Source organism: Squalius cephalus (genome assembly GCF_949319135.1).
Source record: "Squalius cephalus genome assembly, chromosome: 8".
NCBI lineage: Eukaryota > Metazoa > Chordata > Actinopteri > Cypriniformes > Leuciscidae > Squalius > Squalius cephalus.
Window position 1 is genome coordinate 28,381,594 of NC_137129.1, and position 18,319 is coordinate 28,399,912.

Genomic DNA, 18,319 nt, shown 5'->3' on the forward strand with positions numbered 1-18,319 from the left:
ACTTTTGCCACTGTCCCCGCTGTAGCTCTGAAAAATACTTCTGTTTCAGTGCCAGAGTGTAATGTAGTTACAGCTATGGGTTTATTGGATAATGCTAGAGAAGAGGAAAACAAGTGGGTCAATCATACACTGCCACTTCTAGAGAAGAGAGAACTAGACAGTGATGATGCAGTTGCATGGTCTGCATATCATGCTTCTATGCAACCATTGGTGGAAGACCCCCCAGCAAAATGTGCACTCCTTCCTCTGTTTTATGATAAATCTGCCACTCCAGCCATGATTAAACATGGCATGAATTTTCTTAGACAAGCTATTGAATTTCTTAATCCTGGACAAATCCCAGTTACTACATTTGACCAGCCTCTTTTCGCTCTGGCAAAGTTAGTGCAATGGAAATGGCCAGATACATATGGTGAAAGAGTTCATGTAGTTATGCTAGGTGGATTACACACAGAAATGGCCCTCTGGAATACACTTGGCGACCTCTTAGAGTGCTCTGGTTGGACGACAGCACTCACTGAAGCAGAAGTAGCATCTTCTGGAAAGGCTGATTCATTTCTGAAAGCAGCACACCTAACTCGCACCAGGCATGCCCACCAAGTCACTCTACTGTCGCTTCACAATCTACAGCAGGAAGCTTTTAGGCTTATTGCTGGCCCCAAAGATGAAGATACCTTTATCACTTGGAGAAATTACATGCTGAAGAAGAGTCCAACTTTCATGTATTGGGATCTAATACTAAGATATGAAACCCTCATTCTCATTTTTGTCAGAGCTCACAGAGAGAAGAACTTCCTTCTATATGTAGAAGTTTTAGAAGAACTCATCCCTCTATTTTTTTGCCTTGGACCATACAAACTATGCAAGATGGGTGTCTGTCCACATCAGGGACATGAAGTCTTTGCCCAGTACCATCAAGGATGAGTTTGAAAAGCATTCACACTGGGTTCTCTCAAAGACATACAACAAGTTCTCTGCAATACCTTTCGACCAAGCTCATGAACAAGAGAATAAGATTGTGAAAGGTTGCGGTGGTGCAGTTGGTCTCACAGAAAACCCAAATGCTTTCAGACGATGGATGATCTCTGGACCAGAGTTGGGAAGATTGCTGAAAGAATTTGAAGAGGACTTTCTTCCTGAAAATGACATAGATAATCCTAAGAACTTCCAGCATCATGAACAGTGTCTTTCCACACAGAAGACATTTCAAAGACATGTAGCCAACCTGTCTGAAACTATTAAAAGAATGGGCAACCCTTTCTTGGATGATTTTAAAGATCTAGTCCCTCTTGACAGCTGTAACTGTGCAGATGAATCTGTGGCTAAAACAGTGTTCATCTTAGAAGACACAGGCAAGAAACAATATCAACAGTTTGTCACAAAGGTGCTTACTGATCGCAGCCAATCCATCCATGATCCAATCAAGAGGAATTCCTTGCAACTCTTCAAGCAAACTCGACGCAAGACATTATCTACACATGGGAAGAAGATTAAAATGCTCCAGAACAACGTGACACTATTCGGTCAGCTGTATATTGCAATGCAAAGTCGTGAGAGTGATTTGGATGAATTCTTTGCACATGAAGTACAGTCCTTCCCTCCTTCCCTCTCTGACTTTGGAAAGCTTCACCTGCCAGGCACAAAGTCTGACTTACTTCAATGCCTTGAGCTCCCTGGGCAATCACAGCCACCCTCATGCTTTGACTGCAAAATCTTGGATGGAGCGGTCATTGTCCACAGTCTGTCTACTAATACAGTGAACACATTTAATGAATATGCAAGTAATGTTTTCATCCCTTACCTGCAGAGGCAGCTACAGGATACACAAAGGTTGGATATTGTATGGGATGCATACATCTCGGACAGTCTGAAGGAGTCCACACGTCAAAAGAGGGGTCAAGGTGTACGCAGGAAAGTGTCTGGCCAAACAAAGCTGCCAGGCAATTGGATGGATTTCCTACGTGATCCAATGAATAAGAAAGGAGCAAACACTGTCCATGTGCGTACTGTGGACACTGATGTCATTGTGATTCTTGCAGGTTTATTCCATGATTTACTTGTGATTCAACCTTTGACTGACATCTGGGTGGCTTTTGGCATGGGCAAAAAGTACAGATTTTACCATGTCAATAGCATATGTAAAAGTCTGGGTAAGGACCTGTCTCAAGCACTGTTGATGTTCCATGCCTATTCAGGGTGTGATACAACATCTGCTTTCACTGGGAACGGTAAGAAGTCAGTTTGGCGGGCCTGGCAAGCCTATGATGAAGCCACTGAAGTATTTGCTTCCCTTGCCAGAAATCCATTCCAAAAATTAGATGCTGCTTCATGGCAGTTCCAAAAGCTGGAGAGACTGACTGTCATCTTGTATGACAAGTCCAGTCCTTCAAGCTCCATTGTCCAGAAGAGGAAAGAACTCTTCTGCCATGGGAGTAGGACAATGGAGAAACTGCCACCCACCCAAGATACTCTACTGCAGCACATCAGACGGGCAGTTTATCAGACTGGAATCTGGGCGACCAGCACACTCTCACAGCAAGGTATTCCTTCTCCAAGGGACTATGGATGGACCAAGGAATCAGGGTCTTGGGAACCAATTTGGATGACACTTCCAGAAGTCCCCACAGCCTGCAGAGAACTTATCAAATGTTGCTGTAAGGGGGATTGTTTCACCTGCAAATGTGGCAAAGCAAGTCTAGACTGCTCACCTCTTTGCAAATGCAACTGTAACAACTCATAATGATCAATTACAGGGCCAATAAAGACCATATTGCTAATACTTTAACATGTATTGAAGCTTTTGTTATGTAAAAATACATAACAAAAATACATTATGTTCATAAACATAAATAAACATATAAAATGTTTACTTTGGGATTCATTTGAATACTTTATCTTGTGCAGGAATTTGAAAATCGCTGTGTTTTTAAGCATATTTCATTGATAATGATATACTTCTAATATGACATGTTACAACATTTTTTTCCGAGGGCTCCTAGGCCAATCATCTCAGTAACGGTATTTTCACTACACCACCGGACTACAGAAACTCAAAGGTCTTCACAGCAACCCGTCAAAATAAAAGTCCGGTTTAACTTGAAGAAATTGACATAAATAATTATATTAGGTTACTGTACAGTAGATTTAGCTACGTTTCCATGGGATTTTTTTTTTATAAGCAATATTTACGTTTAAAGAGTATGTAGCCTTTAATGCTTATATGTATTATTTAATTATGATTACCGTCATAAATAAAGTAATTGAATTTAATTTAATATTTTTTTTAAATAGTTCAATAAAATAGAAAAATAGTTCCAACAGATTTTGCTGTGGTACTGAAATTGGTAACGAGAACCGTAAAATTTTAATGGTATCGGTACCGACTACTGGAATTTTGGTACATCCCTAGTCCTTAGTAGTCCTCTGTGAGGTATGAAAAAAAACAATAGTTATTGATTAGTATAGTGAACTGCCTCATTCAACTGAGCACTATTACTTACTCATTCATTAATCAGAGTTTCTTGTTAGTTAATAGTAGTTACTAGAGTGTTAATATTGTGTTACTCATTTGTTACTGTGTAGTTATTCATTAATGATGGAACTATTCTAAAGTGTTACCGTATTTAATTTGGATATGGCTATATTTATGTTCAGGGCTTGACATTAACACCCGCCAACCCGCCAAATGCGGGTGGATTTTGCTCGCGGCGGGTAACATAGTCACTCCAACTAGCCACTTTGGCGGGTTGAATAATTGTAGTCATCTGAAATAAGTGTGACACTACGACACTACAACTCCAATGAGTATTAGGGCTGTCAATGAATATTCTAAATTCGAATATATATTCGAATAGTTTTAAAAAACAGAATTTCAAAGGTTAAAATTAATATTCGAATGTGGAAAACGCCCGCGGTAGCAGAGGCGCGGCTGTCTGCTTTGCGAGTGCACGCGCTGCGTGAGGGATCAGGGACAGGTAACAGGAAGATCTTAACGTTAAACAGAAACATTACTAAAGTGTAGGCTACTGTACTGACTGAATAGATATTGCATGAATAAAGTATGTTAGATACAGCATTTTCATGCACTGCAGGCTTCCACTGGTTTGATTATTTACCGTTTCATGACAAGGAAAAGTTCCGTTTACCACAGCACAGCTCGCTCGGAGCGTTCAATGTCGGTTCTATATACTGTAAAACTTCAATTAAAGTTAATAATATTTGTTTCAATCACTGAATGAAGCCTGCTATATAAGAGTCACGACCTTAAATTGCTTGCACAAAACTCTTGATCAGCACTCAACATTTGCTTATTGTTGTTGTTCATTTAAACCGTGATGCGCAGAGAGCGCCTCATTCGCGCAGCAAGACCTCCAGACGCGCTTATTCGCGTCTTTACATTGACTTAACATTGAAATCACTCGCGCCAGACGCTCTATTCGTGAGAGGTGAGAGAGAGAAAGAGTGCCTGCGAGTGAGCGAGCGAGAGTGAGGTCTGCGGTCTTGGCCATTAGTTGATTTACTTGTTTTTGTGCAGGTAATACGTTGCCAAATATGTTTAAACTTAAATAAACTACCTATACAGGTAGTTATGTCTCTTTGTATTAATTTGTCCTGTTATTGACGTAATGCGCGTCATTGACAAAATGCACAACCAGATGTTCGAATAGTTTGAATATAGGCTATGTGCTTTTTTTTAGAGGGAATATTCAAACGTCATTTTTGAGCAATTTTGACAGCCCTAATGAGTATTACATGCACACAGTGTTGCCTTGCGCTTGCGCGCTAGTGACCGACAACACAGAAATGAAGAGACAGCTAGCTGCCCTGCTGGAGTTATGTCGTATGCCGGTGGAGCTATGTGGCGACATACATGGTTTTATTTTAAAAAATGAGCTTTACACACAACCTTATCAGAGCTAATGATAATGACCTGTATTGTTAGATATTTATGTAGTCTTGATTTGGGTGTGTACAGTGGTTTTACATTTAAAAGGGTTGTAAATCAAATACATTTTAGCACGCCATAGTCAACTTTTTTTCACAACAACAAAAATGTGGCTAGTAAAAATGCTGTGTGCCTAGTAACATTGGAAAACCACTAGCCACACTGGCTAGTGAGCAAAAAAGTTAATGTCAAGCCCTGTTTATGTTATAAAATAAAATAAAATTGTCAAGTTTAGATTTCCTTTTGGTAACACTTTATTTTGATAGTCCGTTCGTTGAGACTATACTAGTTATTAATAGCCATTCAGTAGCTTGTCAACAGTGCATCAGTTGACATTCAACAACACTGTTTCAACAGACAAGTAACATACGTTCAACTGACTGCCTATAGACTATAAGGTACAATTCAAGTGTTAATCTACAGATTTTACAAAAAAGTGCCTGTTGACTGTCAATGTTATTTTGCAACAGGTTATTAACCAATTGGTGACTAACTTTCAATTGTCAACTAACTTTCTGTAGATTGAGTACCAACAACTCAAGATCAATCTGTCAGTTAAATGTCAACAGTCATGTCAGCATATGAAGTACTGTATATCCTACTCAAGGGGTCTCATGTGCATCAAATTAATGATTATTTTAGCTGATTTAAAACTGTTTTTAAAAATGTTTTAACCATTTGTAGATAATCTGTTGATAGTCAACTAAAGATTACATGTAGTTGCTTATTTGTTGCTTGTCAACAAAGAAATTGTTTATGATCAGTAGACTATTAATAGACATTCTCAACTAAGCGTTAGTAGATATATTTTAGGACTATCTAATTAAAGTGAAAAAGAGTTTATATCAGTAGAAAGTCTATAACCTATCAACAGATTAATATATTGTTTATGATCAGTTGACTATTAATAGACATTATCCACTAAGTGTTAGTAGATATCTTTTAGGACTATCTAATTAAAGTGAAAGACAGTTGATATCAGTAGAAAGTCTATAACCTATCAACAGATTGCATATACCTGACCTGACTGAAGTAGAACAAACACTATGGCCAGCACATCAGAGAAAAAAAATCACTTTTATTAAATAAAAAATAAATAATACAACCCATTATTTACTAGGATATCACGATCACATCTGAACCATCTGATTATGTGAAAAAAATTCTATTGAGCATTCCAAATGAGAAAACTCTCAATAGTCTACATCATTTCAAATGCCCGAGGCCAAGATCAAAAGTTATAAACAACAAATAACAATAATTATTAATTAATACATTTAGCCTTTCATGACAGTAAGTTTTACAGAAAATCGCATTTATTAAATGCAGTTTAACGTTATAACAGTTACTCATTTAAGAAATAATCTCTGTTCCTGCTGCAAACTCGCCTCGGAGGATTAAGAGACAAGACTATAGTTTAAACCCTTAACAATACCTTCTTTAATCGTTTAACCATTTTGTAACATTTAGTTTATTTAAGGTTACGGTGAGACACAAAAGGCGTTTTCTCGACATGTTTTACGGCAGTGATATCAAACGCTCATTGGCTCTCGCCTGCTTCGTCACAGATTGCAGCATGCCGTGTTTCAGTTGAAACAACATTGAAATGCAGAAGCGCGCGCGCCGTCTTCACGCAGAGGGAAGCTGGGTTAACGTTTTCATGGATTAATAACTTAAATTCTGCTCTGTCCCTTATACAAAACTATTATATACTGCCAGAGAGGACTGCAACACATCGTCATTTGAGCGACTTTTGGTACTGATTTACATTTTCGCAATAAATTATTATGATTACACATCTGTTGTTTTTCTTCATAATTTTAGCCTGCATAGTTTTAAGAAATGGTTATGGGTAGGTTTAGGGGCAGGAGTAGGATTAATGTTAGTGGCTCAAAATATATTTTAATGCTATTAATAAAACTGGCATTTCCCTACACATCTCTGTCCATAAAGTGTTTTATTCTTTTTATATTCTGTATAAGATGAGTAATTTATATTTAGGTTTGGGAGTAGGGTTAAGGGAACCTACATTTATCTATAAAACAGTATAAGGGAAATGATACAGATATCTTTATGATTCGTAAACGTTTTGTAGCTGTGAATTCGTAATAATTCTACGTTGCAGACATGTCTGTATCATATGTTTCAGCATCTATCCAAACGTACAAAAAAAGTATGTTTTCAATCTGTTGATAGGTTATAGACTTTCTACTGATATAAACTGTTTTTCACTTTAATTAGATAGTCCTAAAATGTATCTACTAACACTTAGTGGATAATGTCTATTAATAGTCTACTGATCATAAACAATTTATTTGTTGACAAGCAACATATCTAATCTTTAGTTGACTATCAACAGATTATCTACAAATGGTTAAAACATTTTTAAAAACAGTTTTAAATCAGCTAAAATAATCATTAATTTGATGCACATGAGACCCCTTGAGTAGGATATACAGTATCATATACTTCATATGCTGACATGACTGTTGACATTTAACTGACAGATTGATCTTGAGTTGTTGGTACTCAATCTACAGAAAGTTAGTTGACAATTGAAAGTTAGTCACCAATTGGTTAATAACCTGTTGCAAAATAACATTGACAGTCAACAGGCACTTTTTTGTAAAATCTGTAGATTAACACTTGCATTGTACCTTATAGTCTATAGGCAGTCAGTTGAACGTATGTTACTTGTCTGTTGAAACAGTGTTGTTGAATGTCAACTGATGCACTGTTGACAAGCTACTGAATGGCTACTAATAACTAGTATAGTCTCAACGAACGGACTATCAAAATAAAGTGTTACCTTTCTTTTTTTAAATGTTAAATTAATTGTGGCTAAACAAATGGGTAAACAGTCTCAATGTATAAAGCAGGATTCTCCCAAAAGCCCATGTGTTAGAAAGAGTGTGTTGTCTATCTGTCTAACTCCAGGACGAGAGACATAAAAATGAGGGCAATTGGAACCCTAAATATACAGCAATCCACAATTTTGTCAAATATCTTATTACTATTTCTAATTCTATGGTGATAGTTAATGAATTTTGTTTATTGCAAGAGGATAAAATAATCATTTGTAAATAACTTTAATAAATCAGTCATTATAATGAATCAAATAACAAATCCATAGCAGGAGGACCATTGGGGATTGGGGATAAAATTGGGGATATGTATAGCCTTTTTTGGCCTCTCTGTCATACTAGGAAAATAGTTGATTTATTAAGGCGAAAAAACAAAAGACATTGTTACCAGCTCCCAAGACTCCATAAGCCAGATGAGGAGGTACGGTGATCTTCCTTCGCTCATTTACACACATGCCCTGAACTCCTTTATCCAAACCTGGAATGACTTTAGATTCCACACCCACCTGCCCCACGAATGGAAAACCCTTATCCAGGCTGAGAGAGAGAGAGAGAGAGAGAGAGAGAGAGAGAGAGAGAGAGAGAGAGAGAGAGAGAGAGAGAGAGAGAAAAAAAAAGTAGGGGAAGGGATGATTACAAGAAAAACAATTTACCTTCCTTGACAGTACACATAGAGCTTTGCAATTACATTGAAGTGATGCTTTTCCCCTATGATGCTTTTCGGATATTACCTTTTATGTAGTGTGTTATATAGCTGTTTGTGAGTGCAAAAGTTCTGCAAAGTTTCAAAGATCAAAGTGAACGATAAATGGAGTTAGTGGGCCTCATTTATCGATCTAACATAGAAATGAGAGCCGATCCGAGCAAAGAAATCATCTTACAACAGGGTTCACGTGTGATTTATGAAACATTCGTATGCCGCCAATCCCATCATACGAATGATCGTATGTTGATAAATGTGTTCAGTGGAAAACAATCGTCATTTAAATATCACGCCCCTAAAAATTCATGGTTTAGAAGCCTTCCCTTATGATTTATAACATGGAGAAACATAACCCGGCAAAGAAGAGGGAGTATCTCATGAAAGAGAAATTGATCTTATTACAAAAACACCACTTAACCTCGTAATTGCAAACAATTACATTAATTTTTATGTATATTAAATACCGGTAAATAAAAATAAACATTTACAAACATTATAAATACTATGCCTATACTATTTTAGTTCCCCTCACTCCACAACAAATCCTTTAAATTGAACAGTATTCAGAACAGAAACAACAATGAAAAATAAGTAGCTAAAAAACTATATATTAAACTATAAAATAAAACACAAATTGGGCTGAATGGGGACATTACATTTAACATTTAATTTTATATTCAACAACATTAATATTGATCTGCCTGCATTGACACTATAATACAAAAACTGAACTGAGCTGGATGATGACATAGTTTACTCCAGAGCGGCTATATAATGAACTAAATGAACCGGTAAATTAACTAAATTAATAACTTTTTTTAAAACAAAAATGAAACATCAGTGAACTTACTTAATCTAGACTGTGACGCTATTTTCTTCTGGAAACAAACATTTTTGCATTATTTTCCTGTTATCTCTGTAAAGCTGCTTTGAAACAATCTGGTATTCATAAACAACATACAAACATCAAGCTAAAATAAATTTATTTAAAACGAAACTGAAACGGCATTGAGAAATATATCTGCAGAAACTTAAAATGTCTACTTTAAAAACAAACCAATTCAAATTCGAAAACGAATACTCTCTGATTCTGTAATACGCATGAAAGTTGGATTTCTCTCTAAAGGCATGCCCACTAGTCAGGGGCAGCCCTAGAATTTACAGTATAATGTAGATGTCATGTAAAACCCACAAATTGATGGATGGATGGATAAATCGACAGTAGAGCTGTACAATAAATCAAATTATGGTCTGTGAATATTAAAATGCAAAAATATTGCTATATCAATATGTAATCTGCTTGTTCTGCATGTCTCTGTGTGAATGAGATGTGCTGTTTCATCTACTCCATACTCAAGTATGCGTGATGCTCAGTGTTTTCAGCATGAGGACATGAACACATGAAGATATGCAGAGCTGCAGAGCTGCATATCTGAGTGAAAGGTTTAATAGGGGCTTTCACACCGGAGGAATCTTTTCATAGTTCCGAGAAGTAATGGAGGAAGTTCCCACTTTTTGGCGTGTTCGCACCGTAGGAAATGGGAACGATTTTAGTTTTATGGATGCCTTTTGGGGAACAAAATTAGCTCCTACTTCAGAGGAGGGTCTAACCCAGCATAATAGGTACAACAACAAATCAGAAAAAGTTGGGACACTGTACAAATTGTGAGTAAAAAAGGAATGGAATAATTTACAAATCTCATAAACTTATATTTTATTCACAATAGAATATAGATAACATATCAAATGTTGAAAGTGAGACATTTTGAAATGTCATGCCAAATATTGGCTCATTTTGGAATTTATGAGAGCTACACATTTCAAAAAAGTTGGGACAGGTAGCAATAAGAGGCCGGAAAAGTTAAATGTACATATAAGGAACAGCTGGAGGACCAATTTGCAACTTATTAGGTCAATTGGCAACATGATTGGGTATAAAAAGAGCCTCTCAGAGTGGCAGTGTCTCTCAGAAGCCAAGATGGGCAGAGGATCACCAATTTCCCCAATGCTGCGGCGAAAAATAGTGGCGCAATATCAGAAAGGAGTTTCTCAGAGAAAAATTGCAAACCAAAGATTCAGAGAATCTGGAACAATATCTGTGCGTAAGGGTCAAGGCTGGAAAACCATACTGGATGCCCGTGATCTTCAGGCCCTTAGACGGCACTGCATCACATACAGGAATGCTACTGTAATGGAAATCACAACATGGGCTCAGGAATACTTAGTTATCAGTTACATTTTACATTTATGCATTTGGCAGACGCTTTTATCCAAAGCGACTTACATTGCATTTCAAGGAACACATTTACATTCTTTATAGTTCTTGCTTTCCCTGGGAATCGAACCCATGACCTTGGCATTTCCTGCAACAGGAAAGCAGTACATCATTTGTAATAATCCCAGAGTCACTCAACTGCTATACAACCAGAGCCTATGCAAATAGGCTATACTGAAATATCATCGGAAGAGCATCTATGACATCGATATGAAAGGCTCTGTTTCTACTGTGGACAATCAGGTCATCAGTGTGCTGCATGTCCCGATAAGCCCAAGTCTGCCAAGGTACCCACGTTTCAAATGAGTAAGGAAATTTCTTCTGTATCATTTCATCAGAGTTTCACACTACCGATAGCAATTGATTATAATGACCTACTGAACTGTGTTACAGCGTTAGTGGACTCTGAGGTAAACTTGATCCATCATGAACTCGTCACAGCACTCAATATACCAACCATATCATGTACACCATTCATAAACATCACAACCGGTGGTAATAAACCTATAGGAACCGGTATCACAAAACAAACCATTCCCCCCAACTCTACGCATTGGTCTGTTCCACTCAGAAAATATTTTGTTATATGTGATATTCTCTCCCCTAAGAACCAAATCATCCTGGGTCATCTGTGGCTAACCATTCATGATCCTCACATTTCCTGGGAACAAGGTGATCTCATCAAGTGGTTAAATTATTGTCAACTACATTGTTTTAAGTCTGAGATTACTCTGCCATGTCTCTCCACTATTATTTAAAGTCCTGATGTCCAAGTTTCCACTAAGATTATGCAGAGAATAGCAGGGCCAAAGCAACCCAACTGCCCCCTCACCGTCCTTGGGATTGCGCCATTGAACTCCTGCCAAATGCTGCTCCCCCTAAAAGCAAAATATACCCACTGTCACTTCCTGAGACTCAGGCCATGGAGAATTATATTGAGGTGGCATTAGCTTCAGGTTTCATACGCCCTTCCACGTTTCTTGCGGCAACAGGATTCTTCTTTGATGAGGAAAAAGATGGTCCCCTTAGACCCTGCATTGATTACCGCAGCCTCAATTCCATTACATTCAAGAACAGATATCCGCTGCCGTTAGTTCCTTCTGCACTGGAACAACTGCGCGAGGCTCTTATTTTCACCAAATTACACCTACAATTTCGACCTTGAGTTGATAGTATTAGTCACAGCATTCTTTTAAATAGACTTGAAAATTATGTTGGCATTAGTGGAACTGCATTAGCATAGTTTAAATCATACTTATCTGACCGTTATCAGTTTGTAGCAGTAAAGGAAGAGATGTCTTAATGATCACAAGTTCAGTATGGAGTACCACAAGGCTCAGAACTAGGACTGTTGCTGTTCACTCTGTACATGCTACCCTTGGGAGATATAATTAGGAAGCATGGCATTAGTTTTTACTGTTATGCTGATGATACTCAGCTCTATATTTCTTCACGCCCTGACAAAACTTACCAATTCACAAAATGAACGGAATGCATAGCTGATATAAAAAAACTGGATGACAAGTAGTTTCCTAATACACTGTAAAAACGGCAATTAATAAAATGTTGGAAGAGCAAAACTATTTAAGTTGAACTAATATTCATGCTTGGGGTTAGTTAAGAAGACATATTATATTAAGTCTGCAAACGTATATTTGAAAAAAAAAAAAAATTACGGGATATTTTCAACATTTAGGATGGCTAATGTTGACTGGACTAATAAACACAAATCTAGCCAATAATTTGCTATAAGTAGGCTATTAAGGCCAGCTATATGCTTGTTTCGTTTCTGCATAGACTCGGTCGGCATAACTGAGCGGAATCAGCGTATGGATCCTACAACACATTGATAAAACCTTTATTGTTCAAATCTTGAATTTAAGCCGTCTTATTTTTTGGCAATAAATATCAAATAAAAGCACATCGCTACATTTATAGAGATTGGAAGGAGCTGGAATATGGCTCATTTGACTTCACAGAAGGATCTGGAATATAGCTCATTTGATTTTGCGGAAGGATACTGTGGTAACTTGGTATGAAAAGACCACACAAGAGAGAGGAATGCAAGTGGGTAGGTTTACTAATAACTGCTCTTATTTTACAGGATTACATCAGCTCGACCTGGCTATCCCACAGAACCAAACACTGCAGCAACAGGTAATTCCCACAACACAAGCATATACAACCCCTAGTGGTAACACTGGAATTGCTAGAATGAACTCAATCTACTACAGATACAGCTCATTTAACCTTGCAGATTTGACCAGGCAGCGGCTGCGGTACTGCGGGAGACATTTTGTCAAGTTCATGCTTCAGGTAAGTGGCACTGAATAAATGATCCTTTTCAGACGTAATATAACAACAAAAATGTAAAACATAATCAATGTTTTTGTGTTTTTATGTCCTGAGACGTATTTGTGATTGGTATTTAGAAATGTTTTATAAGTTAACAAGTATGTCCGAGGGAAAGTTAAGCGTACGTCAAGTTCACTCGTCACAGAATATGTTAAATTTTAGATGTTCAAGTTTATCAACAAAAACGTATTATGTACAACATTCTGACAACGTAAACATATTTGTTGTTTTTGTGTGGATATTTATAATCGTACATTTAAAACCGTATAGCCTAAGGCCTAAATTGTGTTTGAAGGGAAGGGCAGCCATAACGTACGTTAAGTTAAGGGAACAGTATATTAACATTACTTTGTTTAATTAATAAAACATGTAAAATGTACTAGTATAATGTATAATACGTTTAATTTCGCATGTTGTATGATATTTTTTGTGTTTCGCATGTTGTATGATGTTTTTTGTGTTTCCGTAACATGAAGAGTTGGAACAGAACACGGTCTTTCTCGCCCATGTAACGTTAGGCCTACTTTTATGGATGCGAGTAACTGAAATTTAGGAAACGTGTAATGTTAAACACATTATTACGCTATTATTATACGTGAGCGCGATGAATGGGGTTTAGCTTGTAAAAACATTTGCAATTGTCCCGTGAAGTTAAGATTGATTGATTTATTAGACAATAATTGAAACATGCAAATTTGTACAAAGGAGAGATTGTACATCATTTCAAAAAAACTGTTGAGGATAAAATACACAAAAAAGCCAATGGCTTATTTCCATTGTGGTCCTCTCTGTTTACAAAATGTAGGAACAGATCATACATGGAGAGAAATCATCGACAAGTTCAGCATCTAACACTTCATCCCTTTTAAGTTAGTGATAATAAAGCCATTTTTTAAACTTCCTTTCTAAAAACACTTTCAACTTTTATCTGCTTAATAGAACAAGGTAAATCATTCCAGGCTATAGCACTAGTATAAAAAAAGGAATTCATCCCCATTAAACTCTTAAATCTACAAGGATAACAATCGGTGCTACTCCCCCTTGTGGAATGACTATGCACATTTTTCACATATACATAATAATCTATCAGGTACCCAGGAACCAGAGGCGGACAGTAACAAAGTACATGTACTTGAGTACTGTACTTTAGTACACTTTTTGAGTATCTGTACTGTACTTGAGTATCATTTTTTCTGGAAACTTTTTACTTTAACTTCACATTTGAAAGACAAATGTCATACTTTTTACTCCACTACATTTAATTCAAGGTCCTTGAGTAGAAAGTAGTAACGTTAGTCAGGGGATGATCTTGGTTGCAGGGGTTGCATTTTGGTTGGAAATGAAAGTCGGGTTGACGTCAGAATCCAGCTTCGGGTTGACATCAATATCCAACGTCGGATAGACATTGGATTTTGGTTGGAAATGAAAGTCGGGTTGATGTCAGAACCCGACTGATGTTGGTTTCTGACGTCAACCCAATTTTAATTTTCAACCACAATACAACGTCTGTCCAATGTTGGAGATTAACGTCAATCTGATTTTCATTTTCAACGTTGGGTTTGGTCTTCTAAATTTGGTCATTGTTTTGGAGCACACTAGCTTATACATAACAGTAAGGCTAACATATTCATACTAAAAGCCAAAAAACTTTAAATAGGCCACTGTTTGAGGGAACAGCCATTTGGGTGTCCGAAACCATTGCGGACGTTATTGAGTGCACTTATTCAATCTCACATTCAATCCCACTTCTAGAAATAAATTTGATATTGATATGATAGGGTAGGTAGGCAGGCATAGATTCAGAGGCATAAGGTACTGTAAGTATTACATACAACAATAATAAAACAATGCATTAACATTTACTTTTACTTTTGATACTTAAGTACTTTTAAAAATGAGCATGTCTGTACTTTTACTTCAGTAAAAATCGGTCTTTACAACTTTTACTTGTAATATTGAATTTGATGTTTGTCATTGAGCAGATTGTTATGAAATAAAGGCTAATGTGTATTTTCAGTTGTGTTTTTATGTGATTAATACACACTAGTAAATAATTGTATTAACCTCAGTATAAAATATACTACAACAATGTGTAGTTAAGCGAAAATATTAAATCCTGATTAAAACATTTTAGTTGAATGTACTATAAAACTAATTGAGCAAACATACTTTTTAAATTTGGAGTCAAGTTTGGGCCAACTAAAACATTTTTGTTGAATGAATTATAAAACTAGTTGAGCAAACATACTATTTTAATTTGGAGTCAAGTTTGGGCCAACTAAAAAATAACAATTGAAGCAACACTTTGAAGAGAAATTGAGTGAACGTAAAAATTATGTGGAAGTTGTTACTAAATAATAATTAGATGAGACAACTTTACATTTTTTACTTAACTCTGAAAAAAACAGAGATTCTAATTATTGGACAAAAAACTTCCTCAAGTAATAACCTAGAATATTGTCTAACACTTGATGGCTGCTCTGTCAAGTCTTCGTCGTCAGTTAGGTACCTGGGTGTGCTCTTTGATACCAATCTTTCATTTGAAAGTCACGTTTCTAATATCTGTACAACTATGGAGCTTAAAATATGACAATATGATTTGAATTTGAATTTTTAAATAGTTCTGAATTTGATTTTTTTTTAAACGAATATTGAACATTTGAAATTTAACAAATTGAAATGTTTTTATGGCTGAATTTTATAGACATGTATTTTCAAACAGCTAGTTTTTTTGTTCTGAATTCTTATACTGCAAATATTCAGTTTAAAAAAATACAGATTCAAGTTTTCAAGATGAAGAAATTCGGAACTTCAAATTCAGTTTTCTAAAATTCAATCTCAAAAATTCAAACTCAAAAATTCAGATCTTACAGAAAGTAGGTCACAGGTCATCCACAGGGAAGAGTAAAGGATCTCAGAAAAGTCGAACAGAGCATTTTGGCTGGACTGCAGTAGTTTTCTGCCACAAACGCGGTGGTGGTTCAAGAGAATCTGTGTATCTTTCGCTCAGTCGTTTTTTTTATTTAATATTAAGAGTAGAAAAATGAGAAAACAGCTTGAGTATTAGATTTCAAATATTCTAGTAATAATAGTCCTCCGCTGCTGCAGTTGCACAGAGCTTACAAAACAACACTCGGTTACTAACGTAACCTCGGTTCTCCCTAGAGAGGGAACGAGTGTTGCGTAAGTTTAGCTTACGCTACGGGAAAACTCCTTTTCTCAAGAATACTGAAGCAAAAAATTATCCTTTAATTTTTAGAATGTAAAACGCATTTTCTGCAGCAGGCAGACATAGGCGAGACTCGTCTTGGCATGACTCCAGCGCCAATGGGAAGCCTTCCCGCGCTGTCGTCATAGCCCGCCAAAAAGGGGTGTGTCTAGCCTATAAAACCCCCTCGCACAGGTTGCACAAGTGATTTCAGTCGACTAGAAGCAAAACCAAAGTGCAGCATAAGCACGGCAGGCTACGCAACACTCGTTCCCTCTCTAGAGAGAACCGAGGTTACGTTAGTAACCGAGTATCATTCTCTTACGAGAGTACTCTCGTGTTGCGTAAGTTTAGCTTACGCTACGGGAACCCTATGTAAAGCGCCGTGCGTGCTGAGTTTCAAACACTTATGTCCCAAGGGCAGTAGCCCGGGGCTCATGTAAAGTGAAGTGATCGCAACGGCATAATAGGGCGGGACGACTCGGTGTTATGAGATAGGTGCATATACATATATCTATACAGTTAAGGCAGTATGACCACCTTAAACTGCATAGGCCACAGGACATGCAGCATATCAACTGTCTAATCAAACTGAGTTGGGTAGACAATGTTAATATAGCATCATATTATCATAACCAGGTATTTCCAGGTTATAAAACCTTACAAATGTAGACAGCGAGGCCCAGCCTGCTGCCATACAAATGTCATGGAGAGACCCCACTTGACCATGCCCACAACGAGGCCATACCTCTAGTCGAGTGGGCCCTAACCCCCAAAGGGCAGTTCAGGCCTTTGGATGCATAAGCTGACGCGATAGCGTCCACTATCCATCTGGACAGGGTCTGTTTCGAGATGGCTAGCCCTTTGATGCGGCCACCGAACGAAACGAAAAGCTGCTCCGTTTGCCTAAAGGCGGCGGAGCGCTCCACATAAATCCTTAATGCCCTCACCGGGCAGAGAAGGTTAACCCCGGCCTCACTGTCAGATGCAGGGAGGGCCGAGAGGGAGATAACTTGCGCTCTGAAGGGAGTCGCAAGCATTTTTGGGACGTAACCGTGTCTTGGTTTGAGTATGACTTTAGAGTCATTAGGCCCAAATTCCAAGCACATAGCGCTTACTGAGAGCGCGTGCAGGTCGCCCACCCGTTTTACTGAAGCTAGTGCCAGCAGAAAAGCGGTTTTGAATGACAGGTATTTTAGCTCCACCGCGTGTAGTGGTTCAAATGGTTCGCCTTTCATGGCCTCGAGGACCGTGGAAAGGTCCCAAACCGGAACCGAGGGTGGTCGAGGAGGATTCAGCCTCCTAGCACCCCTGAGGAAACGGATTACGAGGTCGTTCTTTCCTAGCGACTGGCCATTTGCAGGTTTTGTGAACGCTGCTATGGCTGCCACGTACACTTTGAGCGTGGAAGGGGTTCTCCCGCTGTCCAACAGCTCTTGTAGGAAAGAAAGAACCACCGTTACCTCACCTTTTAGCGAGTTTAAATCATGAGCTGAGCACCAATCAGCGAACACTGACCATTTAGACGTGTAGAGCCGTCTAGTAGACGGAGCTCTAGCCTCTGTGATCGTGTTCAGCTCTCCCTCCGGGAGGTGCAGTGGTGATAGTTGATCGCCCACACATGTAGAGCCCACAGCTCGGGGTATGGGTGCCAAATCGCGCCCCTGGGCCTGGGACAACAGGTCCTCCCTCAGCGGAATCGGCCATGGAGCCGCGCTCCCTAGTTCCATCAGTTCTGGGAACCAGACTTGATTCTCCCATAACGGAGCTATCAGGAGTATCGAGCATTTGCTCTCCCTGACTCGCTTGATTACCTGTGGTAACAAGGCGACCGGGGGAAACGCATAGAGAGGGCGCCTGGGCCAGTTTAGGGCCAGCGCATCCCTTTCTTTCGAGAAGAACATTGGGCAGTGAGCGTTGGTTTGCGACGCGAACAGGTCTACCTCTGCTCTGCCGAAAATGTCCCAGA

General features: G+C 38.2%; 1 protein-coding gene across 2 annotated transcripts in view; it reads right to left on the reverse strand.

Annotated features, from left to right (window-relative positions):
• fkbp10a (FKBP prolyl isomerase 10a) overlaps positions 1–18,319 on the reverse strand; it is a 400,035-nt gene that overhangs the window by 255,574 nt on the left and 126,142 nt on the right. For both annotated transcript variants that reach the window (XM_079878975.1, XM_079878976.1), the window contains exon 2: positions 8,198–8,346. In XM_079878975.1, coding sequence (XP_079735101.1) covers positions 8,198–8,346 — 149 coding nt within the window. The remainder of the gene's footprint in view (positions 1–8,197; positions 8,347–18,319) is intronic.